The following is a 27,816-nucleotide window of genomic DNA, read 5'->3' as shown; positions in this document are numbered from 1 at the left end:
AAATCATTTATTTAAGCATGAGACTTGTACAAACGTATAATATATCACTTTGTACCCGGAAATGGAATTACTAAAACTAGTTGCATATTTCCTCAAACCCCAACTAAAGATGATCAAATAGGCGTATTGCTGTTTTCAAAAAGTGTCAATTTGATTTTGTTAAGCTTGACAACCACATCTTTGATATCGATTCTTTCATTTGGTAACTCTTCAGAACACCTCAAGCCCAATTCCACAAGAGACGAAAATATGGTTTGCAAGGCAATCATGTCTCTTCCTCCTTCTATCTTTAACAAACCATCATCCACAACTTCTGTAATTTTGGTCGGAAATGATGCATTCATCCACTTCCTCAAAGTCAATTCTTCAGCAAACATGTCATCCGTGGGTTTCTTTCTTGTGATCATCTCCAACAATATTATACCATAACTGTAAACATCAGCTTTGATAGACACTTTTCCTTCAGATCCATATTCTGTCAACCACTCACATTAATTAATTGTCAAGAAGGCCCAGCTTATAAGTTAGTAACATAATAGTTATTAAAGAAAAGAAATTCATATATCTCGACTGGCTAAAAAGATTAAAACACAAGTATATATGATACATATAGATTTGTATTGCATTTGCTAGCTTGCATGTTTATCTAAATAAGCAGTACTAAATGATCTCTTCTATCAGATTTAGGGCAATTGTGAGCTATACTTGAGCTATAATTAGACATATATACAGTGGAGTTCATAGGGTAAGCCATTAGTGCATGGTTGGTGTAAATAATCCCATTAGTGCATATTCATAGGAGTCTAACACCTAAATTAAAGACTAAACTCCAGAAAATTTCCTTGTTCATACCTGGTGCAATATAGCCAAGCGTACCAAGAGTTCTTGTTTGTGTCGCGTCTTTGTGTTTGGCTAGAATCTTTGCAATGCCAAAGTCACCCACATGTGCAACCATCTCCTCCCCCAAAAGGATATTACTAGGCTTCAAATCACAATGCACCACAGGTTCTGATTGACCGTTGTGAAGGTAGTCCAATGCTGATGCAACGTCGAGCATGATGTTTATTCTTTGGAAAAGATTCAAGCAGTAGTTGTTTGAGTACAACCATCTTTCAAGGCTGCCATTCGACATGTATTGCAACACCAAAGCCCTGAACTCAGGGTTAGAGCATGTACTTACGACTTTAACAAGATTCCTATGTCGGATAGTGCGTAACACCTTGCATTCTACATCAAAACTTTTGAAAGCATATGCCAATTGTAAATTTAGAACTTTGACTGCAACGATGGTTCCATCAGATAGTATTCCTTTATACACATAACCAAAACCTCCAGTTCCGAGTAAGTTGCTTTCAGAGAAGTTATTTGTCCCTCGACAGATCTCTTGATATGATATCATTTTGTACTCCAAAGAAGGCAATGCTTTAGCTACACTTGGAACCTGTGCCTTGTTATTTTCTCGACGACCTCTCAACATATAAAACAGCACCACAAAGATAAGGATTAATGATGCAACTATAGGAATAATATATTTCAGCAAAGTTTGTTTCACCCCTGATCCTTGTGAGCTTGGGCTTGGACAAGATTGAACTCCAAAAGTTAAATTCCCACAAAGTGCAATATTGCCTGAAAACGATTCCATTGTAAAGTTCACAAAAGGCCCACCAAATGGAATCTCTCCTGATAGTTGGTTGAAAGATAAATTCAAGTATCGAAGAAGTGAAAGTGCCTCAAAGGACTTGGGAATCGGTCCGGATAGATTGTTGTAAGAGAGATTTAAGACATCCAAACCTTTCAAGTCTCCAAGAGATTGTGGAATGGCTCCTTGAAATGAATTATTCGACAAGTCAAGATATCACAGGCTTTCGAATGCTCCAATGATGCTTGGAATGTTACCGGTAATCTGGTTTCGTGATAAATCTATATGTTCAATAGTTTCTGCCTGTTTCATATTCGGAGGCAGATATCCACCAAGGGAATTCGATGATAGATCCAGAAACAACAGGCTTTCCAAAAGCCATACATTTAATGGTATTGATGATTTCAATTTGTTAGAACCAAGGTATAGCCTCCGTAGAAAAGTGAGGTTTGAAATGCAATCTGGAATGGATCCAGAGATTTTATTATTTGAGAAATCCAACGCTCCCAAATTCTCTAACTGACATAAATTTTCTGGAATGAATCCTTCAATCCCATTATTACTAACATCCAATCTTTGTAGCTTCCCCAATCTCCCAAATGAAGATGGCATGTTCCCGATCAAATAGTTATTGCTCAAATCAAGGTTGATCAAGCCTGTCAAGGAACTGATTCCCATAGGAATATGACCTTTTATTTGGCAAAGAGATGCAATAAGGGTTTGAAGTGAAGCTGAAGTATTTCCAATGGAATATGGAAGGCTAATATCCAATGGATTGCCGCCTATACGCACCACCTCCAAAGATGTTGAATTAAATAAAGATGATAATAAACTAGGCTCCCCTGTTAGCTGGTTTAAACTCAAAAAAAGTTTTTGGAGGTACTTCATGTTTCCAAGACTTGCGGGAATTGGTCCTGAGAGTAAGTTTTCAATAAAATCTACTGCGACGAGCTGGGAACAATTTGAAAGAGAAGATGAGATACGACCATTGAGTTCGTTGGTATTTAGGATTAGATATTCAAGATTAGGGCAAGATAGCCCAGCATCTAATGGAAGATTTCCAGACAAGGAGCAATTTGCCATGTAGATTTCTTGTAGAGAAGACATGTTGAAAATTGAGTTGGGTATTGCACCCGTGAGAGGGTTATCTCCGACATCCAATATTATAAGATTCGGGAGAAGCCCTAATTCTCTTGGAATGCTTCCCTTAATGTTGTTAGTCTCAATTCCAAAGGCATATAACATGGACAAGTTACTTAAGGTAGGAGGTATGTTGCCAGTTAAATAGTTACCTCCAAGAACTAGCCCTCCAAGCTTCTGTAAAGTGCCAAAAGATTTTGGAATACCCCCTTCAAATTTATTGTATGAAAGGGACAAGTCGATAAGCTCTCTACAGGAATTCAATTGCGAAGGGATCTGACCGCTAAATTTGTTTCCTGAGAGATAAACTTGTTGAAGATTAGGACAGTTGCGGCAAAGATCCATGGGTAGAGTTCCTGACAGGTGATTTTCTGAAAGAGCAATCATGACTAGAGAAGATACGTTAAAGAGGTCAAAAGGAAATGGACCAATGAGGTTGTTGTATTCCAAATTCAAGGCCTCTATGGACGATAGATTACTGAGGGACGATGGAATTGCACCCATAAAACTATTTCGACTGAGATCTAATTTGCGAAGCATGGGCAACATGCCCAAATCTTTGGGTATGCTACCGCTTAACTTGTTTGCTCTAAGAGATAAATGTGTAAGTTGGTGGCATTTATGTAAACCTGGCGGGATGCTTCCTTCCAATTGGTTAAATGGCAACTGGAACATTTTCAAGCGATGTAGACGACTGATCTCCTGAGGCAAGAAACCAAAGAAGCTATTGTTCACCAGAATAAGTGCTGCTAAGAAGGAGAGATTACCAATATGAGGTGAAAGTGTGCCTTGGAACATTCAATAGTCTTATGTCGTTTGGTTTGTAATCTCGTTGACCCAGCCAGTCTATGCAGTTTGGTTTGCAATCTATTCGGCCGAGTATATTGACTTGACTTATGAATTCAGTACATGTCATTTGGGTTGAAAATGAAAATGAAAATGAAAATCTATTCGGCTGATTGTTTGATAGGCATAAACGAAATAATGTGAACATGAGACCAATGTAAGATTCTTGTCACTGTGACAACATCCAAAGAAAGAAAAAATTTACATAATTTTTTACTATTCATTCAACTTTCACACATCATACTTTAGGAAGAGAGAATTAGTTTAGGAATGATGAGCACTTAAGAATTGAGTAGCGTTAGATCTACCACGTATTATTATTATTATTTTTTTTTAAAAAATTAAAATTTCTATATAAATCATATATTTATTCAATTTTTTTTAAATAATATGAAATACGGACGATAACAAGAGGCTTTTACAGAAAAAAACAGAAAAATATGAAAAAGTTGTACAGGAGACGTTGAAAAGTAAAAAATAAAGAAGAGGAAGTAAATCATATATGAAATCTTGGAGCTGGACTTGAAAAAAGGGAAAAGATATTTATAATTATAAACGTCATATTTTTTTAAATAAATGAGTAAATATAAGATTTACATGATAAAAAAAATAATATATGAAATTTCAGAACTTGACTTGAAAAAAAAATGATATTTATAATCATAAAATACACAAACGTCGTATTTTTTATAATAAGTGAGTAAATATGAAATTCACATAATAACAAAATTTAATTTTTTAATGATAGATCTTATTTTTTTTAAAAAGAATATACACTACTTACACAATACATGACTACATCTAACATTACTCATTCAAAATGTATTTCGTACTCGTATGACCCCCACTTATTTGTGCATCAAGTGCTCCCAATTAGCCTTTAGTTGATTGAGTATGGGTGCATATATATCACACAAATCGTCTTAGTTACAGTACTCTTTCAGATAGATAAATATTTATAAAAACTTGTCCTAATACCCTTTATCCGAATTTTGAATTGTATTTCATTTATATATTATATATATAATATAAATGAGAATTCCATTACCCTCTTTGATCTATAAGAGAACATACAAATATTATTTTAATATCTGAAATTGTAGAAGTGAATATTCATTTTCTATTATTTAAATATTATTATTATTATTAATTTTTCCCTAAAATGAATTATATATATATTTTACAATTAACATCCACTACATACATTTGATATTAACAATACAAATAAAATAATTAAAAAATATAATTTTTTTAATATATTATATTAAAAATATAATTAAATGATTAAAAAAATATAATATATTATAATTATAAAATGAAGGTGAAGGTGAGAGAGAGAGTGCGGGGGAGGAGAGAGAAAAAATAATAATAAAATAATATTTGAGAAATGAATAGTAGATCTTCAAAGATGTATTGATACTGTTAATAACTATGGAAATATTTTCATATGCATAATCTAATGTAGTTAATTTAATGGTCTGAAAAAATAGTAAGGGTTTACATTTGCATATAGATAAATCAATACCAATACTCTAATGCGTGAAATGGGGATTCATGTTGGATCCGAGAGTGATGGATAATTGAAGGAAATGGATAATAGCCTGCCTGGGCCGGCCCACGACTCAGAGAATTTCATACCGTTGCTCGAATGGGTCTGACCAAGCCCATAAACATATCCCAGCTTTCAAAAAGGCTCCGTCCCTCGGTATGAAAGCACGTTGCGTTACTTCTAAGCCGAAATTTCCTTGGTAGAGAAGGTACAAGTACAAGTAACTCAATCGCCGTAAAACAGTATATATCGCCTTAAAAACAAAAAAAAAAAAAACCCAAAAAGAGTTAAATCGGACGCTGTATAAATACCTATGGCCGCACTGCTTTTCTACGTTCTCTAGCACGAACGAACGTAGTCACTCACTCGATTCCTCCAGATCCTTCATCTGTGATCTCTCTCTATCTCTCACTTGCTCTGATGGCCGACGCCGCCTCCGATGCGACAAAATCGCTTCCTGAGAACAAACCTCCAAACTTGGAATCGAAGCGGTGGGCCGATGAAGTGGACGATCCTCCAGAGGAATCGAGCGCATCTTCGATTTCCGGGGACAAAGTCGCTTCGGAGCTCAAGGTAGAGGCATTGACCATAAGCGATGACGAAAGGAAGATCAACAAGTTCCTCGATGAACCTCAAGACTCCAACATCACCGCGGTAAGATCTCTCTCGCTCACACTCTCTCTCTCTCTCTCTCTCATCTTATGGGGGTTGTATTTTTTTTTTTGGTAAAGGGGCTCGTTATTTTCCTCAATGACTCCAGAGTATTAGGATCTTGTTCTTTTTTTTCTTTTGATTGGCACCGGATGTCCAGCTTCCCGACTAATCACGGAGTATTAGAATCTTGTTCTTGAGGGGGTACGATTACAAAAAGATCAGAATCCTCGGCCAATACTTTTTTTTTTTTCTATGTTGGAACCTCTCCAAGGCAGCTCCTTCGGACCCACTCCTGCAGAGTAAACTCCGAGATTGTTTGCCCCAAGGGGATTTAAACCTTGACCTGGGTAGCATACCCCAAGCCCAGGCTTTTACCACTTGAGCCAACCCCTAGGGTTTAATACTTGTTAAAAACGTATAAGCTTTGAAAAATTATAGATTCCCATTTGCCAGCTTTATCCGGAAGGAAAATGAGTGTTTCGACCACATATTGGATATTTGTCTGAATCTCCTCACTTGATTGCTCTTTTAAATATAACTACATATTGAATATCCAAAATTAAATCTTGGAGAAATAACCCCGAGACAGGGTTTTGACCGTATAGGAAGTTTGTTGACTGTATAAGTTTGCTTCGAAGAGATCCTCCATTGTTTAATTGCCGAGACAATAGTGGTAGGAGATACAAAGATAGAATCTTCAGTCTCATAATTTAGTTACTTAGGACGAGAACGCAGATTATGCATTTAACTAAGCTTAATTCTCTTGCTTCTCAAACTTATAAAATAAAAAAAAAATTCTATTGCTTCTCAATATTTAGTTTGGGTTAATTTAGGTGTGTTTTTCAATACTTGTTGCTAACTTACTTATATAAAAATATATTTGTACCTTTACTGATAAAAATAAAATAAAAATATATTTGTACCTAAATCAGCCTACGACTTGGAATGTTAGACACGGGGCTTTGGTTTTTTACAGTGGGTATTAATTTGATGTAGGTTACTACGGGTGATACACCCTATACATCCGCAGCTACTTTTGAGGATTTGAGTTTGACACCAGAGCTGATGAAGGGCTTGTACGTGGAGATGAAATTTCAGAAGCCTAGTAAAATCCAAGGGATCAGCTTGCCAATGATTTTAACTCCCCCGTACAAAGATTTGATAGCTCAAGCACATAATGGTTCTGGTAAGACTACTTGTTTTGTGCTTGGGATGTTGAGTCGTGTTGATCCGAATCTGAAGGCTCCTCAAGCACTTTGTGTCTGTCCTACTAGAGAGTTGGCTATTCAGGTCAAGCTTTACTTTTCTTCTTCATTTGTTTCTTTGTTTATTTTTATTTGTTTATTTTTATGTTTTGAAAGAACCCCAAGGGGTTGGCCCAACTGGTGAAGGCCTTGGTCTTGGGGTATCACTCCCTTCAAGGTCCAAGGTTCAACACCTCATGGGTGCAAACAATCTTTTTGGGCCACACTCTCTGGTGAAAAGTTAGCGATTTAATCAGTTCCGTGTAGGGAATTTTCGAAGTGCGGTGCACGAGACCGGGGTTTACTCTGCAGGGATGGGTCCGAAGGACTCTGCCTTGAAGAGGTTCCCCGACATAATAAAATAAAATAAAAAAATTTTAAAGCATCTTTTGAAAATGCAGGAATGTTGTTGGCATAATGTTATCAGAATTGTTTTGCAGAACAACGCATGTTTAGAAAATTGCCTGTTGCGGGGAAACGCTAAAACCCTGTTTTCTTCATCTTTATTTTTTAATCTCAACAAACTGAAAACAACCTTCTATGTAATGCTTCTGCCGGTCATGTTTCTATAATTTTGAAGTACATTGTTGTAAATGGAACTACATGATTGTTGAATTTAATGATTTTCAACTGTAGTGCCTATTATATTAATATAGTGAAACTAAGTTCAGAAAACTATTATATTATTATAGTGAAACTAAGTTCAGAAAACTATTATATTATTATTTTTGTTTCATACCACCTAAAAAAGTTCAACCCTGTGAACCTGGCAGAATTTGGAAGTTCTTAGGAAGATGGGGACGTACACAGGTATAAGTTCGGAGTGTGCCGTGCCAATGGACAGAAAAAATTATGTGCCAATAGCAAAACAACCGCCTGTATCAGCACAAGTAGTCATTGGAACTCCTGGTACAATCAGGAAGTGGATGTCGAATAGAAAATTGAGCGTTGACTATCTCAAGATTCTTGTTTTTGATGAAGCTGATCACATGCTAGCTGAGGTAAAATATGTGCTGCTGATTGTGTTTAGATATGTTGAATTACCTATAAAAATAAATAAATAAATACAAAGGATTGTGTTTGACTCATCTCACCGGTTACTAATGTTCTTTGTAGCAAGGTGTGTTTTTATTGTTGCTGGAATCAGTTGTGGTCAACCGTGAATTCTTTGTAGTTTATCTTCTTTTGAGTAATGCTTCTATCACATTAGGGATTGGGGAAAATTAAATCAATCCAGTTACGATATGCATTACTACATTTTGACTGACAAAGTCATGTTTGAGCCGTGAGGATTAGCCCATTTATCGGTTTTGTCTCGGTTTTGTTTTGCAAAAATTGAATTTAGGGTACCGCCCCCATGAACTATTGTCTTTTGAGACTAATGTAAGCTTACTCCAATCCAACCCTAATTTGCCATCTTGTTTTGTTAATACCGTCATGTAGATAAGTGGTTGTATATACTTCTTTATTTTTTTGTTGGAACATATCAGATATTGTTAATACCTGCATATTAGTTGTAGTTTTATTAATATCTGCAAGACTATAATTGGTGGTATATAATCTTTTATGTAATCAGAACATATTAATGGTTGTTGATTGCCCATTTATCTGATGTAGGATGGATTTAAAGATGATTCCTTGAGGATAAAGAAGGATATTGAAAGAGCCAGTTCTCACTGCCAGGTTTGTTCGACTAATGTCATGTGTGTGTGTCTGTGTGTATTCCTACTTCGTGTGTTCTGGCTATTAACTTGTTTTCACTCTTTACTTAACTTGTGTGTGTATAACTTGTGTCAATATTTCTTTGTGGCATCTTCTCTTTTTTTTTTTTATAAGTAATCAAGGATATTATATTCATAGAAATAGGCAAAGCCCGAGTACACAGGAAGTATACATGAAGAAATGCCTAGTTAGAAGTTACAAAAGAAAGAAGAAGATCATGGATACTAAGTCCGTTACAAACTGTAGCCCCCGCCCATGAGAACAATAATTTAAAAAAGACAACTTTTAGCTCTTCTAGTGTTCTCTCCTGGTCTTCGAAGCATCTTGCGTTTCTTTCTCTCCAAATACACCAACACAAGCATATTGGTACCAACCTCCAAATTGCTGCTATCTGGGAATTGCCGTGTAGTCCTCTCCAACTTGCGAGAAAATCCACCAATCTACACGGCATAACCCAAGACAATCCAACTCTTGTGAAAAAATCATCCCACATGCCCTTGGCCATCTCACAGTGTAAAAGTAGATGATCAACTGACTCCCCATGCTTCTTGCACATATAACACCAATCTAGGACAATAACCCGTCGTTTCCTCAAGTTTTCTGTGGTAAGAATCTTGTCCAACGATGTTGTCCAAACAAAAAAGGCTGCTTTGGTTGGGGCTTTCGTTTGCCAAATGCTTTTCCATGGATACATTGGCTTTCCGGGATTCGTAATTTTTTGGTAAAAAGATCTGACAGAGAAAATACCTTTCTTATTATTCCAAACCATCTTATCTCCGGTGCCCCCTGATATGCTTGCAGAATATAATGCCGCAAAGAACTCTGTAATAGGTTCCAACTCCCAATCTTGGGCTGTCCTAGTGAAGTCAATATTCCATTGCGAGGAGCCATTTGAAAAGACCAAAAGATCGGCGATCGTTGCCTCCTTTTCTCGAGCGAGCGCAAAGATAGTAGGGAAGGTATCTTGTAGGCAATAAGAACCACACCAGTTATCAGTCCAAAAGCGGACCCGCGAACCCTCACCCACAACAACATGTTCATGTCCACGAAAGGTCTCCCAAAGACTCCGAATGTTTTTCCACAACCCCACTTCATGAGTGCCTCGAGCCTCATTCGAGCACCATCCTCCCCAAGCTTCCCCGAATTGTGAATCTATAACGGATTTCCACAAGGCCTCTTGTTCAGTTTGATACCTCCACAAGTACTTACCCAGCAGAGCTTGGTTGAATTTCAACAAGTGGCGAATCCCCAAGCCTCCCCCAGACATTGGGGTACAAACTGTTGGCCAATTAACCAGGTGGAATTTGAACTCTTCTCCCAACCCTCTCCATAAGAAGTCCCTTTGTAGCTTCTCAATGCGGTTAGCCACCTTTGTAGGAAGTGGAAATAGAGACAAAAAGTAAGTGGGTAAGTTTGAAAGAGTGCTTTTGATCAAAGTTAACTTACCACCTTTCGACAAATATAGCCTCTTCCAGGCGGCCAATTTGCTCTCCACCCTTTCGATTACATCATTCTAAATCCTCACCGATTTAAAAGACGCACCCAAAGGTAAGCCAAGATACTTCATAGGAAGCGAAGTTATCTTGCATTCCAAAGTAGTGGCTAAACTCTCCACATCGGGAACAATCCCCACTGGCACTAATTCTGACTTTGCAAGGTTGATGCTCAAACCGGATACAGCAGCAAAAAAAGGAGTACCGCTCTCAAGGCTTGAACCTGGCCATGGTGTGCACCACAAAAGATGAGTGTGTCGTCAGCAAAGAGCAAATGGGAAATGTTGAGGTCACCATTCCCCACCGCAAAGCCATGGAGTAACCCCCCGTCCACCAGACCATCAATCATCTTACTGAGTGCTTCCATGACAAATAAGAAAAGTAGAGGAGAAAGCGGATCTCCCTGTCTCAAGCCACGAGATGAATTGAAGAAACCCACCGGTGTGCCATTTACCAAGATAGAGAAACGAACTGAAGATATGCAAAATTCTACCAATTTTTGCCATTTTCCCCCAAAACCACATCTATCAAGTAAGTAAAGTAAGAACTTCCAGTTGACATGATCATACGCTTTTTCCATATCTAACTTGCAAAGTAACCCGGGTACTCTAGACTTCAATCGACCATCCAAAACTTCATTTGCTATAAGTACCGAATCAAGAATTTGTCTACCTTTGACAAATGCATTTTGTGGTTTTGAGATTAGTTTTTCCACTACCGAGCTCAATCTATTTGCTAACACTTTGGAAAGAATCTTATACACCCCATTTACAAGACTTATGGGGCGATAATCACTCACTTCCCTTGACCCCACCTTTTTAGGGATAAGGGCTACGAAGGTAGCATTGAGACTCTTTTCAAAGCAAGCATTAGCATGGAATTCCTGAAAAGCTTTCATTATATCTTCCTTGACCACCTCCCAACAAGCTTGAAAAAATCCCATAGTAAAACCGTCAGGACCAGGAGCCTTATCGCTTACCATACCTCTGATAACCTTGCATACCTCCTCATCTGTAAAAGGCCTCTCTAACCACCCTGCACTCTGCTGGTCTAATGTGGAAAAAGACAGACCATCCACTTTCGGTCTCCAATTGTGTTCTTCAGATAATAGGTATTGATAATAATGTTCAATGTGATTATTTATTATCAACTTATCCGAAGAAATTGCCCCATCCACCATCAATAAATCAATAGCGTTGTTTCGCTTGTGAGAGTTGGCCATCCTATGAAAGAATTTCGTGCATTTATCCCCCTCTTTCAGCCAGAGCACCCTTGATTTCTGTCTCCATGAAATCTCCTCCATCAACGTTAATCTTTCAAGATCAGCCACTACCTGATTCTTTCGAGTTTTTTCAAGATCAGAAAGAGTTCTGGCCTCTTCTCTTTTAAATTACTTGTGGAATGTGAAGGTGCATTGTGTAGTTGGGGAGATGCGTTTAGTGCTTCTCTTGTGTTCAACTTTTAGTTTTACCTTTTGTGAGACTCAATAATTAGAGTAATAAGCACCAGAATAGATTCGAAAATCTTCCTCAGTGAGTGTACATAATACTGTTGTTTCGAATTAAAAATATCTCAAAGTTTTATTAGCTATATTGTATTTGTGGCTAGAGTAGGGATGGAATTTATTTTTGCTATAAATAGTTTTGGTTGATCGTGTATTTACCTTAAATTGCTTTTTATGCTCAACTAGAGCTGTTGGCCACTCATAAAATCTCTCTAGAAAAAGGCGTTACTCATTTCTTGCTCTACAGGTTTTGTGTCAATGATCTGTAGAATGTGCTGACCAAGTGATCATGCATTAAAAATTATGCTATCAGTGATGTTGATGTTGACCGTAGTTGCCTGTTCAAGTTTTAATTTGTTAGAAATTTGGTAGATCAAAATTGTTTTGATCAACAACTGAGTTATTGGTCCTACTAAGAGCAAACTAGCTAACTTCTTTCTATAACCAATTTGTTCTCAGGTTCTTCTGTTTTCTGCCACATTTAATGAAACCGTAAAAAATTTCGTATCAAGGATAGTCAAAGATTACAATCAACTTTTTGTCAAGAAAGAAGATCTATCTTTAGAGTCTGTAAAGCAGTACAAGGTGCATTGTCCGGACGAACGTGCCAAGACTCTAGTAATTAAGGACAGAATATTCGAATTGGGAGAGAACTTGGGGCAGACAATAATATTTGTACGCACGAGACATAGTGCCGGCATACTGCATAAGGCCCTTGTTGACCTTGGTTATGCAGTTACTACCATTCAAGGTGCTGTCAGTGCAGAAGACAGAGACAAGATAGTTCAAGAGTTCAAGAATAACCTAACTAAAGTTCTTATATCAACTGATCTTCTTGCCCGAGGCTTTGACCAGCAACAGGTGCCCCCAACCCCCTCTGAAACTCTTCCCGTCAGTATACCTAAAAATTTCTTGAAATTGAACATCCTGAAGTTGGTTCCTTTCTGTAGGTTAATCTGGTTATCAACTATGATCTTCCGGTGAAACATGAAATGCCATCAGAACCAGATTATGAGGTGTACTTGCATAGGATTGGTAGGGCAGGGCGATTTGGCCGCAAGGGTGAGTTCCTCATATGTCAGGACTTTGTTTCCTTCACAATGTCTGGCTAGCCTGGCTCAAAGCACAATTATTTACTTTGTTTCCTTCACATTATTTATAATTTTAATAATGTGAATACAATAACTGACTGCTCTTATTTGCTCCTACAGGAGCCGTCTTTAACTTGCTGTGTGGTGATAGGGACGAGAAACTCATGTCAAAAATTGAGCGTTATTTTAATAGCCAAGTCAAAGAGGTAATTTTAAAGACTGCCATTAGCCTGTTCATGCTCGATGATCATAATAAATTATGTTTTGGCTCTAAGTTGTAAACTATTTTTTTGTACTATTATGCAGGTTAATAGGTGGGATAGCGATGAAGAGTTCAACAATGCCCTCAAGGCAGCAGGATTGTTGTGATGACCTCAAGTCTCTCATTCGGCATGGAGCCAGATCGGGCAACGTTCTTTTAACGTGCCTTATTATAATATTAGTAAAAGCATCCTGAGAGAATTTGTTTAAGATTTATGTTTTTCGCTTTTTGGATTGATCGATTGATTTCCCAAAGCTAGCTTCTTCTCTCTGTACATCAATGTAATAGTATCTTTAAAGCTTCTTGATCCACAAATATAGTTTTGTGTTGTGAAACCAACCAACTCAACAATAAACGAATCCGAGCCATTTGTTTTCTTTCAAGTTGTAGTCCACAGCTCAATGACCTACCCCCCTCTTTCTCTCTCTCCCTGGTTCTGCTCAGGGTACTTATCTTACACCCTGTGACTGCTACTAGCAGGTAGGGTGGGTGGGTGGGAGGGAGAGAAGGATGATCATGTGCTGTTATCCTTCTACGACTCTTTCCCTTCCCTCTATTTCTTGTCTGGTTTGGATAGTGAGATAGATGAAATGATTTTAGATAAAAGTTAAAAATTGAATAAAATATTGTTATATTATTATTATTATTATTTTTAGATTTGAAAAAATTAAATTATTTATTATATTTTGTGTAGAAATTTATGAAAGTTGTAATAATAAGATGAGATGAACCACTAATCCAAACGAACTTTAATCTTAGATTATTTCACTATTATTTCAAATAGTTTACTATTATTTACAAATTATTTATTATTTTTTTTTTATTATTCACAAATTATCTGCAATCACTTCAATTGTTCAACATTCAAATGTAGTGTTAAGAGAAGGAAAAAAGGAGTAACTTGGATGAGTTTATTTTATTTCATTTTTCTCTTCAAAACTGTTAAAAACTGTAGTCATTTGTAGCGTTGTAATTTTGTTTCTTTCCGTCTCCTCTCCTTTTTTTTTTTTTTTTAACCTATCTATCTATCTTTAATTTCGTCTTGAAGAACAATATTAATGAATTAATCTTGACGGACGCGCCAGCTAATAACGGAGTTGTACAAACTAAGATGACGTATAGGACTAGATAATATTTGCTGCGAAGTGGGTTGCACGTCGAAAATATATAGTGGCCTCCCACTCACTCCTACCTACACAAATTAAGACGACTCCCGCTCCTTTGCGTATATCTACTTATTATTCGTAGTCGTCGTCTTCCAACTGGTTTTGGAGGTCCTTAACAAACTAAAACTGATTCTGCAGAGAGGGGGGAGATGGAAACTGTGGCCTTGGTGATAATTGCCGCAACAATTGTTATGGGTTTCACCGATTCAGCCATCGCTGAAAAAGAAACCGGGGTCATCCATGTAGGGGGAAAGGTACTGTGCCAGGACTGCACCCAGGGCTGGAACGAATGGGCTCATGGTGGCAACCCCATCAAAGGTACGTACGTTTTGAGGGAATTATCTGGAGCAGGCCGTCATGTAATCTCTGTAACACCAGTACATAATTTTTATTGCTTTAATATAAATGTGTTATAGAAGAGCATACATACATGTTTGTGTTAGCTAGAAACATTGTTTGATGCATGCCATTAATTTGGGCTGTCACAGGTTGCAAGGTATCGATAACATGCATGGACGAGAGAAGTAGAGTGGTGTATTATGGGAGCGACGTGACGGATGAATTGGGGCAATTCGACATCATCGTGAAAAAGTTCATAAATGGGAAGAAACTGAATACGAAGCTATGCTGGGTGAGATTGGTGTCGTCTCCACACCCTACTTGCAACATTCTCACAGACTTTGCCGGTGGACGGAGAGGGGTGAAGCTTAGCCTTCCGGCCACCTTGGTGTACCGCGATCAGACCGAGTATACGCTAGGTCCCTTCTATTTTACTAGCCCGTTGTGTGATGAACCCGATACCAACGACAACTCCGACGATCCTCAAGGAACCCACTATTGATCATCATGTTTCTGATTAATTAATTTACTTGTTTAATTGTTCTTCTTCAACGTTTTTCTAAATTTCCTGATCGATCATGTACTTTGGGACCATTTTACATATATATTATTAAGCACTGGACAATTGTTTAATTGCGTGTTCGAACTTCGAATATCATTTTTTGACATCGCATGTTCGAATATTATTGATGATCATTCTAATTCTAAGGTAATTAATGATCAAGAATATCATCTGATCATCAACAAGCTGGCAGAATAAAATTTACTGCAACTATTTTATTATTGAAAGTGAGCCTCATTATTCCTGCATTTATATATTAAAAGATTCATCCCCGGCCAAGTGTACGTATATTTAACTACAAAATAATTAGGGCTCAAGGAGGAGATATATATGTCGACTGCTGCAGTACTACTCATGGCAACGTGTTCCTCCTTTGTTTCGGTAGATTAGATAAAATGAGATGAAAATTGAAAGTTAAATAAAATATTATTAGAATATATTTTTTTAATATTATTTTTTATTTTTAGATTTGAAAAAATTATATTATTTATTTTATTTTGTGTAAAAAATTAAAAAATTTGTAATGATTAAATGAAATAAAATAAATTGAAAATTATTATGAAAACAAACGAGCCTACGTGGAGCTGTGTAGTGCATGGCAAAATTATGCATGCAGTTTGATTAAGGTGATGTTTGGATAGTGGATAGTGAGTTGAGATGAAATAAAAGTTAAAAGTTAAATAAAATATTGTTATAAAGAAAATATATTTATAACTGTGAATTGTGCAATTGTCGCGTAATTGTCTTGAAAAAAGCAAATAAAACATGGGATTCACATAAAAAAAATTAATCTTTTAATGGTGGACCCTCATTTTTTTTAAAATGATTATGTGACGTTTACCCACTTCACGATTGTATGTAGAATTATTCTTTTTTAACATATTTAAATATTTTTAAAAAAATATATATATCAATATACTAAAAGTCACTTATTTAATCATTAAATAAAAAAAAATTTAAATATACAAGCGGTCAAAGTAAGTGAACAAAATGAGGAGACAAATTAGTATTTTTTTTTATAAAAATAAGAGTAGTGCTAGAGATCAGCCACTGTAGTTGTGCACACATTGGACATACTACATGATTACTTCTCATCCTTTTGTTTTTTTTGTTTTTTGGTGCAAAACACACTAGACGGCTTCTCGCTTCTCATCTCTCTTTCCATCGTCTCTCTCATAAGCATCTCTCTCATCCCTCATCGTCTCTCTCTCATTGTCTCTCTCTCATCTCGGTTCTCTCTCATCAGATCTCTCTCTCCTTGACTCTCTCTCTCGTCGTCTCTCTCTCTCATCTCCACTCTCTCTCATCGTCTCTTTCTAATTTTAAATTTAAGAGATGTGTAGCTTAGATGATGTCACGTAATGTATGTAAAAATAATTGCTCTCAACGGTAGCTGCTCCCAATAATATTTTTAAAAATATTTTCCAACTCCTGCCAGTCCACGATTGACTTTTCTGCCCAATCGTCCTCAAACACGTCGGTATCCTCATTCGTTACCATGCTCTCCCTCGAAGCCCACGTGTTAACAGCTCAGCCGCCCACAAAGAGAAATTCCATCTAAATCAAGTCCATCTAGAGGCTTAGCAAGGCCACGAGGCTTCGTCTCGCGTTCGGACATGGCGACCTGGCTCGCGAGAATAATCGTGACATCTCCGAAATCAAGCTCTCTCATTCAGAGATCATCGGCGGTGGTGGGCCTCGGTGGGTCCATGCCTAGGTGGGCCTCTTCCTCCACCGCTTCTTCGTCACCGTCACCGTCTTCTTCTTCGTCAAATAAATCTCCCAAGGCAGAGAAGAAGCTCGTCGACCGTCTATCGGCCGTTATAGACGCCGTCAATGACCGCAAACTCCCTCCAGAACTTAGGGGCCAGCGCGACTCCGTCAGGTCCTCTCCTTCTCATCCATGTTCTCTTTATTTATGTGCGCGAATGTTCTATTTCTCACTTTTTAAGATTTCGCAATAATTCTACAAAATACGGGCTTCATGGCAAATGTTGATGGTTTGAGGATAGGAATTTCTTCTATTGGTGTCAAGAATATGAGAGTAAAGCTTTGAAATTCCTCAAAGATTCATGTTCAAGTACCCACCAAAAAAAAGGAACTTGGGTTTGCCAAATTCATCGTATTTTCGCCCGGTTTTGCTTATGCCCACATGGAACATTGTTTTGTGGTATACACGTAACTAAGTGCACGTAACTAAAAGGAACTGGGTTCCGTGTGATTTAATCACTTTTTGAATATTTAAGATTGTTGGACTTCTTTGATTTTGGTGCTTTAGAAAACAAAAAAACCCAAGAACCCGTAAGTTTGTATCTTTGAGTTTGTGCCATGCAATTTTACTTTTTATCCATCACTTTTATGGTTATCATTCAAGGCAAGATTCAATCACACATGAAACTCATTTGTGTAATGGGTATTCTTTTCCGCTAACACAAATTCCGGTGTAGTATGTGACACTGTTATCTCTCTGACCATCATTTGGACAGATCAGAGACTGATATAATAAATGTTGTGGAGCAAAGAATATGGCACTCCATGGAAGAAGGCCAGTTCGAGAACTTACCAGGGAAAGGAAAACCCCTTAACCTTAGTACGAATCCTCATGCCGACCCAGCTGAAGACACCTTGTATAGAATCCTCTCAAAGAATGGCTGTGCACCGGAGTGGGTTGAACTTAACAAAGAGATAAGGAGTCAAATATCTGAATGGAGATCGACATTGAAGAAAGCTTGGGCAAATAGATGCAATGGAGATCACTCTACTTGGATTGAGAGTTCAGAGGCTTTAAAAGCGCAATTGCGAGATATCAATAATAAGGTGAGTCATTATGCACCCTCTTGTGTGTGCGAGAGCCAATCCTTAAGAGAGAGGGGCTCAAGCTCTGATACTGAAAACTCTACTAGGAAAAGGAGGTCAACTTCTTCTAGAACACAAGTATGCTGGTCTCCCTTTTGACATGCTTGTCAACATTCTTGAGAATGCACCATTCATCTTCACGTGTATTGTTTGGTTTGCTGCGACCAAACTGATTTCTGCAGTCAAACTGCAGGGATTTAGTCCGGCACCTTAGTTTGTGCAGGGAGAACCACAAAATGTGCTTTTGGATGTTTGCTATAAAAATGAAACTGAATGTGTGCATGCAGGTTTTCCGGTATAATCTTATTGTTCCTTTTGGCCGCCAAATGTTTGGACTACAGTGGGAGAAAGAGATGGATCGCGTCAAAGAATGACATCTCTTCAGTCTTCACTGCCACTTTGGATGAAGTGGGAGGATAGGATTCACTTGGAGGAATGCCAGCTATCGCTCTACTTTAAGCTTGAAATATACACGCAGCTACTTGTAAAAGAAAATTTATTATTTTGTTACCAATTTTATGCCTTTCCTTGTTTCTAGAGTAGCTGTATGTTTGTTAACGACTGTTGTCTTATGCTCATTTAGGTCCTGCCCAATACAGTTCACGTAATATACATAGACGTGTGTGTGTAATTTCACTATTTCAGTGAACAGATACTTTTTAGGTGTGGTAGAGATGAGTAATAATAGCATGCAGTGGTTTGTCTGTTGGAGGTAACGAATGAAATACCAGAAATTCTGTAAGAAATAGAATAACACCTGTAAAGGTCAAACCAGGATTACTTTATTTGTTACCATAATTCATACAGCGCATAGATCGAACAGAGGAATTCTTCAAACAAAGAATAAAATTCCTATTAACAGCAGTGTTGGGCTGGATATGATAAGAATTAACGTAAATGATATACAGGAAGAACGCACACAAAGAAACGATCGAAAAGTGATGTTCCCCAAATACACGAGTATACAACAATGTGTCCGTATTAATTCAACCGGTTGATGATGTTTTGGCTGCAAGGTGGACAAGTGCACGCCTATGGTAAGTAGTACGAAGCTTCTTGTATTTCTGGACAAAGGCCCCAAGATCGATTTCCCTCTCTAAGAACTGCCTGTGCAGGCTTTCAGATTCCTCCTCCGTCTTATTCATTGCCTCTGAAACAATTAAGCACGTATTTCATATCTCTATTGAGGCATTTTTTGAATAAACTCAAGCTTGCGCGGAGTAATGGGAAACCAACAATGTACTACCATTCTCCAACAACTCAAGCTTTTATTGTGAGTGAATACCTTGAAGCCTTTGGAGAAGTGATGCAGGGGAATAGAATTTCAAACTCTCTTCTTTTTTTCTCTCGAGCTCATTCAGTTTCTCCTGAGCAGCAGCCAACTCTGTTGTCCGGATTATTCTGCACTGTAACATACAATCAAGGGGAGTAGGTTCATCAATCCATTCGCTATATCTTGAACAATAAAATGAAGGATGAGACTATAAGTTCACCTGGGTTCTAAGCTCCATAATCCGGGGTTCCTTCTCCAAGTTCTCCCCTGATATAAAAGACGGTAACATTTAAGATCTCTCTCACTGCAGTTGGACTACGTAAACACATTAAAAAAGTGTATAAATTGGGAGAGGGGAAGGGAAAGGCACTCACTGGCAAGCAGCAGAGTTTCCTTGCGAAGTTCATCTCTTAGCTGATGAGCCATAAAAGCAGGAGAAGGGAAAAGATTAGAAGACATGGCGAACTAAAATATAGGAAACAACAGAACTACAAAAATAAAGCCTTCATAATGCATAAAGAACATCAAATCCAAAAAGCGACAGGAACAACCTATCCTAGTATTATTTGAATAGCATTCTGATCTGATCTTATGCTGTGCATGTATGTTGTCAGATGCTTGCATTTTCCGTGTATGGATATCCCTTCCTCTAGATTTTTGTATTATGCCACATATACAACTTCAATTGTTTAAGCCATGAGTACAACCGATTAAATTTATTCTCGCTTACAAAGTTAATAGTATGTTGCTTTATCACATTCTTGTCATCATAATATATGTCACTTCAGCTGGAAATTGAAAATATAAAATACATTGTGATTGCATCTGATGCCCAGCCAAATATGAAGAAACCAAAGGTCAGACCAGCAAACAAAAGTCCCAACATCTGACCAAAAGTCCTGAATTTGACCAAGGTATTGCTGGCCCCAAAAAAGTTGATTGGCATGTCACAAACATTTCTGTTTTGATTTTGATGCAAGGGAGTTTTTTCAAGTTACTCCACAAATAGTCCTCTCTGAGTATACATTACCCCACCACCTGTATAAATCATACATTTCTACTCATGCACACTTGTAGATTTCATCAAAGCAAACGCCAGTAATATGGGCAAGCCAGTTATCTGCCCTGACCTTTACATACTCTGGGTGGAATGTGCAGTGGCTTTTATTCATCCCCACAAGAATACATCTCTCATCATAGCCATGGTCAAATTATTGCAGTTTGAAAGACAAGTGGCCAAAATGAGGAATAATTTAAATCGAAGTGTTCAGCAAACCAGATTTAACTAGAAGGGTTTGGAAAACTAGACTAAGGAACATACAAAAATTCCAGATTTGAATGGATTTGCAATATATTGGAGAACCAAAACTGAGAAAATTCGTGAGATTAAGAGAGAGCATAATCCACAACTTACATTGTTTTGAATTTTCACTTGATCAAGTGAAAGTAAAAATTGATGGTATGCATTTTTGTCTGATAAAAGCTTCCGCAAATCATCAACACTGAACAAATTGATCAACAAAATAAGGAAATAATAGAAACTATAGAAGTGAAGTAAGTATGAATCTTATAATAAAATGTGGATTAGTTAACCATCTTTATGTGATGTGCTGAAGTGATTAAGAGAAACAAGCTTCAAATCAATGTACTCCAAGCATGTACTTTATTCAAATTTCAGTCACAACAATTAACAAAAAAATATAGGAATATCTAGCAAGAAGCTCTTACTATATGGGCAAAAAAAATATATATATACTAACACTTATAAATCATGCAATGAAATACGATTAAGAAAACATGCATTACACAGAGAGAACTTAATAGACCCAACATATAAATTATGCGACATAAAAAGTATTACGAGAAAAAAACTATTTCATTCCTTTTCAACAATCTTTAGACTACACAATATTAGAAAAATGAACGGTTACAAGGAGCAGGCCCTAGTGGCATACAATTTTAGCTTCCTATACTATTACATATATTTGAAATTTCCATTAGTTGAGAGCGTGATGCTTGACTAGCCCAAAAGTGTGTCTAACGAGACTCCCCTTGTTCAGATTGCAAGCCATATAAAGAAATACAGGTAACCAAGAATCATACAGTAATCTAAGAAATAAGGATAAGAACCATGTCCTTGGCATCCTTCCAGGAGATTTGATGAAATTTGTATAGAACATATTAAAATGGTTGATGAAATTTGTATACAACATATTTCAAAGAGCAAATATATAGTTGATGAAATTTGTATAGAACATACTAAAATGGTATCTTAAAGTACCAGGAACCTGCCTTTTGTCCTTCAAAACAGCTATAACACCCGCGGCTTCAGTAGGCGACACGTGTGATGGTGAGTGTGGCCTGTCTGAAGGCCTATGCGAACTGAAGCTGCCAGAAGAAGAACTACCTGGTGTTCCTGGACGAGAAGAACTTGGGGAGCTAACCACGGACGGAGGATACCAAGACTGAGAAGAACCATCCTGTGGACGTGACTGAGATTGTTGATCCTGAGATCCCCTGCAAGTATAGATGGTAAAAGCTCTAAATGAATAGCATACAACTAATGAAAAGGAAAAAAGAAACAAGCTTTATCCTTGTTAAACGGCATCAAGACAATATGTATTTCCTGAGCAAGAAGAAAACTGCCAATTAAGTATGATCGGCGTTTTCATACGCGAGAAGTTCAGATGAAGCATGTGTAACAAAGCAGGAAGACCCATCATTCAACGTATCATCGTCTTATTCGAAACGTAACGACGGACTAAACCTTAATTTGATTAAACGAGGTGAAATAAATTAATTTCTAGAAGCTTCAAGAAAACCCTAATCTAAATGAAATTAAAATCCAAATAAAGGAAACGCAGAGAAGAAAATACCAAAACTTGAACATCGGGAGGAGGAGAAGAGAAGAGAGGCTTCGATTGCCGGTTAAATCAATCTACGAGAAATCCGAAGCGAGGGAGTTCCGAACGATGCAAACAAAACGATCCGTTGTTTCTCTCCAAGTAAGACTTGATTGTAGCTTTCGCTACGCGTCGTCCCTCGCTACAAGTAAAATCATTTAAGAAAGACTCTCGGGTTGTTGGATTATGGGTTGGGTGTGTGTAGCGCGGGAGGTCACTTGGACCCGTACCGTACGCGCGTTGAGCAAATTAGAGAGCCAATCCTCTTATTCTAATGGGCCGAATAGACAAAGCGAGGTGAGATTTTTACCCAAGGACAAATTTGGCAAGTTTTAGATCTAGTTTGGTACTCGCGTATTTTCAGATATTTTAAAAATATTTTTTTATTATTTTTAACATACTTTTTACTATTATTTAATATTTTATCATTATTATTTTTTATTTCTTTGTGTATATAAACCTTTTTAAAAAATACAATCCACTAAAAAGGAAAGTCAATTTTAATGGAAGATTTCACTGTTGCCTTGCATTTTATACTATACTCATAATGAATTGGACAGATAGCAAATAAACATTTTGAGTTCTCCCTCTTCAGCCACCTTCACGTACCATGTTGTCTTGGGAGGTCAAGCCGCCAATGTATCCGTCCCTCAACCACCATGTTGTATTGATAACTTCATCGATCTCTTCTTGTCTTAAGCCTCTTTGATCTTAATTATTGCTTGGAGTTGAAGATCTCTAAAGTGCAAAACTCGTCTCGAGTAACCATTTCGTTAAACCCGACTATTTTTATTTGTTCTCTTTCATATGCAGATTCAATTCATAGATTTTAAATATCACGAGATTGCAACATATTTCGCCGAGTTTGTCTTTTTATAGGAGTTTTGCAGTTTCGTTCATGATGTGGCATGCAGCAGCCAGATAGAGTGATCTCATGCCATCTTCGAAGATGCAACGTCGATCTACGAAAGTGGCTTTGTGATGAGATAGATGATGATATTGCATGCAAATACAAGCCAATTGCTGGAAATAACCAATTATTATTCTTATTTTAAATTATTATTATTATTGAAAATGATTAATCTTATTGCTAAAGATTTAGTGGAGAAAACTGAAAGGCAACAAAGCAAGCAGCTAGCTAGCTGGCGCGCATCTCAATTGTTTATTCCTGGGAAGCAAAGCACCGGCCCCTCATAATTATCTACTATTATATATCTCATAAATTAATTAATAAATAAGTGCAACAGTTTTAAAAATTCTTAAAATAGATTCTTAAATAATCGTCCATTAATATTCAATATTTAAAACGCCATTGCCAATTTAAAGCTAATTATGTTTCATAATTTGCAAGTATATATATATTCACCAACTAAATTAACTTATTTGATGGTATTAAAGTTGCAATGATCCTCATCATTTTCTTTTCAATGGGCCATAACTTGAATGGTTACTTACCATCAATATATATTCTTCAATGAAATGCTGGATCCCATATGATGCCGCCGGCAGCATCTCATCTTATTTTATTTTATTTTATTTTATTCATTCGAAATTCAGTATATATATATATATATATATATGTTCATTACAGTACTGCTCACAATATTAATAAATAATACCTAAACAACTCACCACTCTCTTGTTTACATAATACCCATTGATCTCCTTTGACATGACATGCTGCCTAAAATGATCATCTTTTTTTTTCTTTTTCTTTTTTTTTTTTTTATTCTAAGGACGAAGCCCAGTGTGTGTAAAAAAGGTTTCCTGCATTAATCAATTGCTAGCCAATGATCTCATGGTTGAAAAACTTGACCCGAAACACATTACACACCCATTACGCTTTAAATAAAAAAACACCAGACCCATCAAAGGAAGCCTCTGTTGGAGACCATCAACTTTTCAGTTTTCACAATTTTGGGCTAAGAAAGAAAATATATATATATGTATAAAATAATAGTTGGCACAATAATTGACAGCTTTTTGATCGAGTTTTTATTTTTATTTTTATTAACTTTTTGCAAAGAAACATATATCCAATTGAAATTTATTTTGAAAAAATATGAAGCATAAAATATAAACAAATAATAATAAAATTGACAAATTTGGTCAAATTATCGTAATTTGTTATGCCCAATAGCATAATCCAAATAAATATATTCCACAACTTTTGACATCATCCGTTTCAATAGGCGTACCTATTTAAGAACGAGAAAGCAAGGTGTAGGGTCCACCTAAGAATTGATGGCCCGGATTATGCCACGTGAGAGGTAATACACGTGGCAAACAAGATGGGCGTGGATTTCTTATGAGTGAACAGCTCTTGGAGCTTATGCGTAGCCAAGTAGCGGACCTCGTGCCAATGTAGAGACGCAAGGAAAGATGCAAAGTAGCGTAAGAGCCAAAACCCACCTATCTCTGTCTGTTAATCCAACGGCTGTGGGTAAACTCCAGCCACAGCATCTGCATTCTGCACTCAGCCGTCGAGTGCCTAGGCGATGCCGCATTTCCTTGTGAGACAGTTACCCTGTCCCTTATTCTTGAGCGTTGTTGTTTTGTTCTAAGTCGTGGGTCGTTTAGCTCCCTCTCTCTCTCTCTCTCTCTCTGCAAGTCCCTCCGTGATTTCTCTTACTGTGGCTATTACATTGTCCTGATCCGGTGAACCCAACAGACAAATTCACATTCTATCAGATACCCATTTTTGTACATCCATCTCTGCTAATTGTAATACTAATCATTCTCTCTCTCTCTCTCTCTCTCTTAATGCGTAGCATTCTGTAAGTAATCACTCTTTCTCATTGCCATTTTTGGTTTTTTATTTAAAAAACAGGACACAATGTCGGTTCCTCCATGGCTAGAGCCATTGCTAAGCACTTCATTTTTCTCCGTCTGCCGGGTTCATAGAGATGCCGCAAGGAGTGAATGCAACATGTTTTGCTTAGACTGCAATGGCGATGCTTTTTGCTTTTATTGCCGTTCTTCACGGCACAAGGATCATCATGTCATTCAGGTATAGTATAATAGATATATATATATATATATATAGTCACATTTCCATGCATCAATATTTTCGAATAACGCAATTCCAGCTTCAATTATTAGTTTATTTTCTGCTTCTGCAGATAAGGCGATCTTCATATCACGATGTGGTGAGGATTGCAGAGATTGAAAAGGTATTGGATATAAGTGAAGTTCAGACGTATGTGATAAATAGTGCCAGAGTTATGTTTCTGAACGAGAGACCTCAGCCAAAAGCTGCTAAAGGGGTTGCCCACATCTGTGAAATCTGCGGGAGGAGCCTCTTGGACCCATTTCGTTTTTGTTCACTTGGCTGTAAGGTTAGCATTTTTTCACCATTCCCTCTATAGCCTCACACATTGTTCTTATCAATCATCAACATTATTCCCAACTCATCCTATATATTGCCATACCCATCGGTACCTAATATGAATTATATATATATGACCCACGTTCACAGACCTATCACCCTCACCATCGGTATCATGATACCCCATCGGTGATCATTACAAGCTGCTACCATATTATTCATATGCATATTATATAGTGCATGTATGTAGGGAATGCCATCATGAGTTGCATCACATGATATCAATATATACGGCCATTAGCATCAGCATCAGCATCGCCATGATCCAGCAATTCGCATATATCATATCATCGATCATCCTCACCATCAGGTATTAAATGAATTAGCTTGTAGGAATAAAGAGAAATGGGGATTCAAGCTTTAAGTTAGAGTGTAAGGATGAAGATCTAGCAGTGGAAAGAAGGGATGGGATAGACAGGAAACCAGTCTCATCAAGAGATCAGGAAGAAGAATTGCGTGAAGGCACACAACAAGACATATCCCCGTCCACGCCTCCTCCACCTCCAGCTTCTACTGCAAGGAGATCAAGAAAAGGCATTCCTCACAGGGCTCCCTTTGGATACTAAATAATATTTACTTACTTTTTATTAAAGAAAAAGTACATTTTTATGAAACCGGCCAACTTATCTTGCACGACCGACCGACCATGCATTTGGGGTCTTTGTCCGGAGTAAGTCTTGGGTGGGAGGTGGAGGGGGAAAAGATGCACAAGAAAGTATTCTCTTTAGGGGGAGGGATGGGTCCCAACCTAAAAATTCTCTCTAAGAACAATAATGCAGAATTGTTATCGATAGTTGCAAGGTGTACATGTCATTAACAAATTAAAAAGCAAGTCTTCGTGGAGTCCGTTTTATAGTTTCCAAAGGGCCCACCACCCACATGGGCCGTTTACATAAAGAAACAAACAGCTTTTTAATTTTTAATTTTATTTTTATTGTTTTTATATTACGTGTAATGTGCAGTTCAACTTTGTAATAGAGAGCGAGCGTCACCCAGTTTGGACAGAATCCATCAATTATATACGTAGTGTTGTTTTACCTTTTTAGTTTTCTCATTTTCTATATTGAAGAATGGCCAAATATTATACGTACCCATGGCCATGGCATTGCATTTATAAATTATAATGATGAATACTTGGGTCTTCCCATGAGCTAGCTAGCTAGCTCAGCCTCAGGGGAGGAGACAGAGTTTGAGTATATAATAAGGAAGGAGAAAAGGGCTTTGTGACAGACCGACGCAATCGAGCATCCATCCGACCAAAAACTAAACCAACCGCAGAGATATAGCACAGTCTATATATAGTAATGACCAACATACATTTTTATAAAATGTTGAAAAGCAAATTAAGCTTGAGATCAGAAATGTACGTTTCACCAATTCAATTATTGCTTCATTATTGATATTAGACAGACCAAATTTAACTACTTTGCGTACCCAATTCAATTGTCGAACCACTGATCAATCCACCCAATTCTACCTGTCCAACAGCCTTCTGCTCTCTCTCTCTCTCTCTCTCTCTCGGAAAATAACTAGTTAATATAATAGTTACAGTAATGGTCAGTTACAAATCTCAAATAGATAATTCTCGAATAAGCCATTTGTAAAACAGTAAATCGTATTAAAAAATAATTTTTTTTATAATTTTTTAAGTAAAATCTATTTTTTTATAAAATTTTTATAAGATTTATTTATTTAAAATTTATACAGATCATTTCTTTTAATAGATATGATACATTGGCAGGAGAGCCGAATACCATTGAGTAGACAAGAAAGAAAGTCCAATATCACCCGAGATCAAAACCTCAGGCCCATCAAGCGCGCACGAATGCCATGCATTGCCCAACACTAATCCGGTGAAAATGGGTTGTGGTTTAATAGGGCCGACTTTTGTGTCAACAACAAGGGGCTTTCATGGCGTCGCAACTCAAGTTAGATCGATTTATGCTTGAATTCCGGAGTATACATGGCAAGCATTCTTGGCTGCATTGTGGTAAAAGCTTTCGAAAAGTTTCAGGTGAAAATACTAGAATGAATGAGCTTAATGCTCTTCCAAAAACACCCACGATAATAATAAATACGGGATAACTATCTTAAAAGATTTTTTTTAGAGGTGCTACTTATAATCCCCAAACCATATTCGAATATGATTTGTTATTTTTATAATTAATGTGTAAATATATATATT

The 27,816-nt window shown here is 37.2% G+C and overlaps 7 protein-coding genes across 7 annotated transcripts; 4 read left to right on the top strand and 3 right to left on the bottom strand.

The window, feature by feature from the left end:
- Positions 1–64: 64 nt before the first annotated feature.
- On the bottom strand, positions 65–2,901 carry LOC109008468 (probable LRR receptor-like serine/threonine-protein kinase At3g47570). The gene is made up of 2 exons (XM_018997392.2): positions 853–2,901; positions 65–475 (listed from the first exon to the last, which is right to left on the bottom strand). The coding sequence occupies exons 1-2, from the start codon at positions 1,640–1,642 to the stop codon at positions 114–116; spliced, it is 1,152 nt and encodes a 383-aa protein (XP_018852937.2). The 5' UTR covers positions 1,643–2,901; the 3' UTR covers positions 65–113.
- Positions 1,856–3,577, bottom strand: LOC108985265 (probable LRR receptor-like serine/threonine-protein kinase At1g34110). The gene has a single exon (XM_018957480.2). The coding sequence runs from the start codon at positions 3,575–3,577 to the stop codon at positions 1,856–1,858; it is 1,722 nt and encodes a 573-aa protein (XP_018813025.2).
- Positions 3,578–5,458: 1,881 nt separating this feature from the next.
- LOC109008471 (DEAD-box ATP-dependent RNA helicase 38) lies at positions 5,459–13,527 on the top strand. The gene is made up of 8 exons (XM_018988570.2): positions 5,459–5,828; positions 6,825–7,118; positions 7,846–8,073; positions 8,690–8,755; positions 12,251–12,652; positions 12,742–12,853; positions 13,003–13,088; positions 13,189–13,527. Exons 1-8 carry the CDS (start codon positions 5,595–5,597, stop codon positions 13,249–13,251), a joined length of 1,485 nt encoding a protein of 494 aa, XP_018844115.1. The 5' UTR covers positions 5,459–5,594; the 3' UTR covers positions 13,252–13,527.
- Positions 13,528–14,306: 779 nt separating this feature from the next.
- On the top strand, positions 14,307–15,258 carry LOC108985269 (pistil-specific extensin-like protein). The gene is made up of 2 exons (XM_018957485.2): positions 14,307–14,628; positions 14,799–15,258. Exons 1-2 carry the CDS (start codon positions 14,460–14,462, stop codon positions 15,149–15,151), a joined length of 522 nt encoding a protein of 173 aa, XP_018813030.1. The 5' UTR covers positions 14,307–14,459; the 3' UTR covers positions 15,152–15,258.
- A 1,498-nt stretch (positions 15,259–16,756) lies between these two features.
- LOC108985268 (dnaJ homolog subfamily C member 28) lies at positions 16,757–18,783 on the top strand. Its single transcript, XM_018957483.2, has 3 exons — positions 16,757–17,096; positions 17,698–18,028; positions 18,355–18,783. The coding sequence occupies exons 1-3, from the start codon at positions 16,828–16,830 to the stop codon at positions 18,439–18,441; spliced, it is 687 nt and encodes a 228-aa protein (XP_018813028.1). The 5' UTR covers positions 16,757–16,827; the 3' UTR covers positions 18,442–18,783.
- Positions 18,784–18,827: 44 nt separating this feature from the next.
- On the bottom strand, positions 18,828–22,437 carry LOC108985267 (vacuolar protein-sorting-associated protein 37 homolog 1-like). Its single transcript, XM_018957482.2, has 7 exons — positions 22,217–22,437; positions 21,633–21,857; positions 20,755–20,842; positions 19,715–19,754; positions 19,561–19,607; positions 19,353–19,473; positions 18,828–19,217 (listed from the first exon to the last, which is right to left on the bottom strand). The coding sequence occupies exons 1-7, from the start codon at positions 22,228–22,230 to the stop codon at positions 19,054–19,056; spliced, it is 699 nt and encodes a 232-aa protein (XP_018813027.1). The 5' UTR covers positions 22,231–22,437; the 3' UTR covers positions 18,828–19,053.
- Positions 22,438–24,626: 2,189 nt separating this feature from the next.
- LOC108985266 lies at positions 24,627–26,617 on the top strand. Its single transcript, XM_018957481.2, has 4 exons — positions 24,627–24,967; positions 25,074–25,253; positions 25,366–25,581; positions 25,958–26,617. Exons 2-4 carry the CDS (start codon positions 25,080–25,082, stop codon positions 26,195–26,197), a joined length of 630 nt encoding a protein of 209 aa, XP_018813026.1. The 5' UTR covers positions 24,627–24,967; positions 25,074–25,079; the 3' UTR covers positions 26,198–26,617.
- The last annotated feature ends 1,199 nt before the right edge of the window (positions 26,618–27,816 follow it).

Source organism: Juglans regia, chromosome 3, assembly GCF_001411555.2.
Source record: "Juglans regia cultivar Chandler chromosome 3, Walnut 2.0, whole genome shotgun sequence".
Lineage (NCBI taxonomy): Eukaryota > Viridiplantae > Streptophyta > Magnoliopsida > Fagales > Juglandaceae > Juglans > Juglans regia.
Note: the sequence above shows the minus strand (reverse complement) of the source record. Positions and strands in the feature narration are given on the sequence as shown.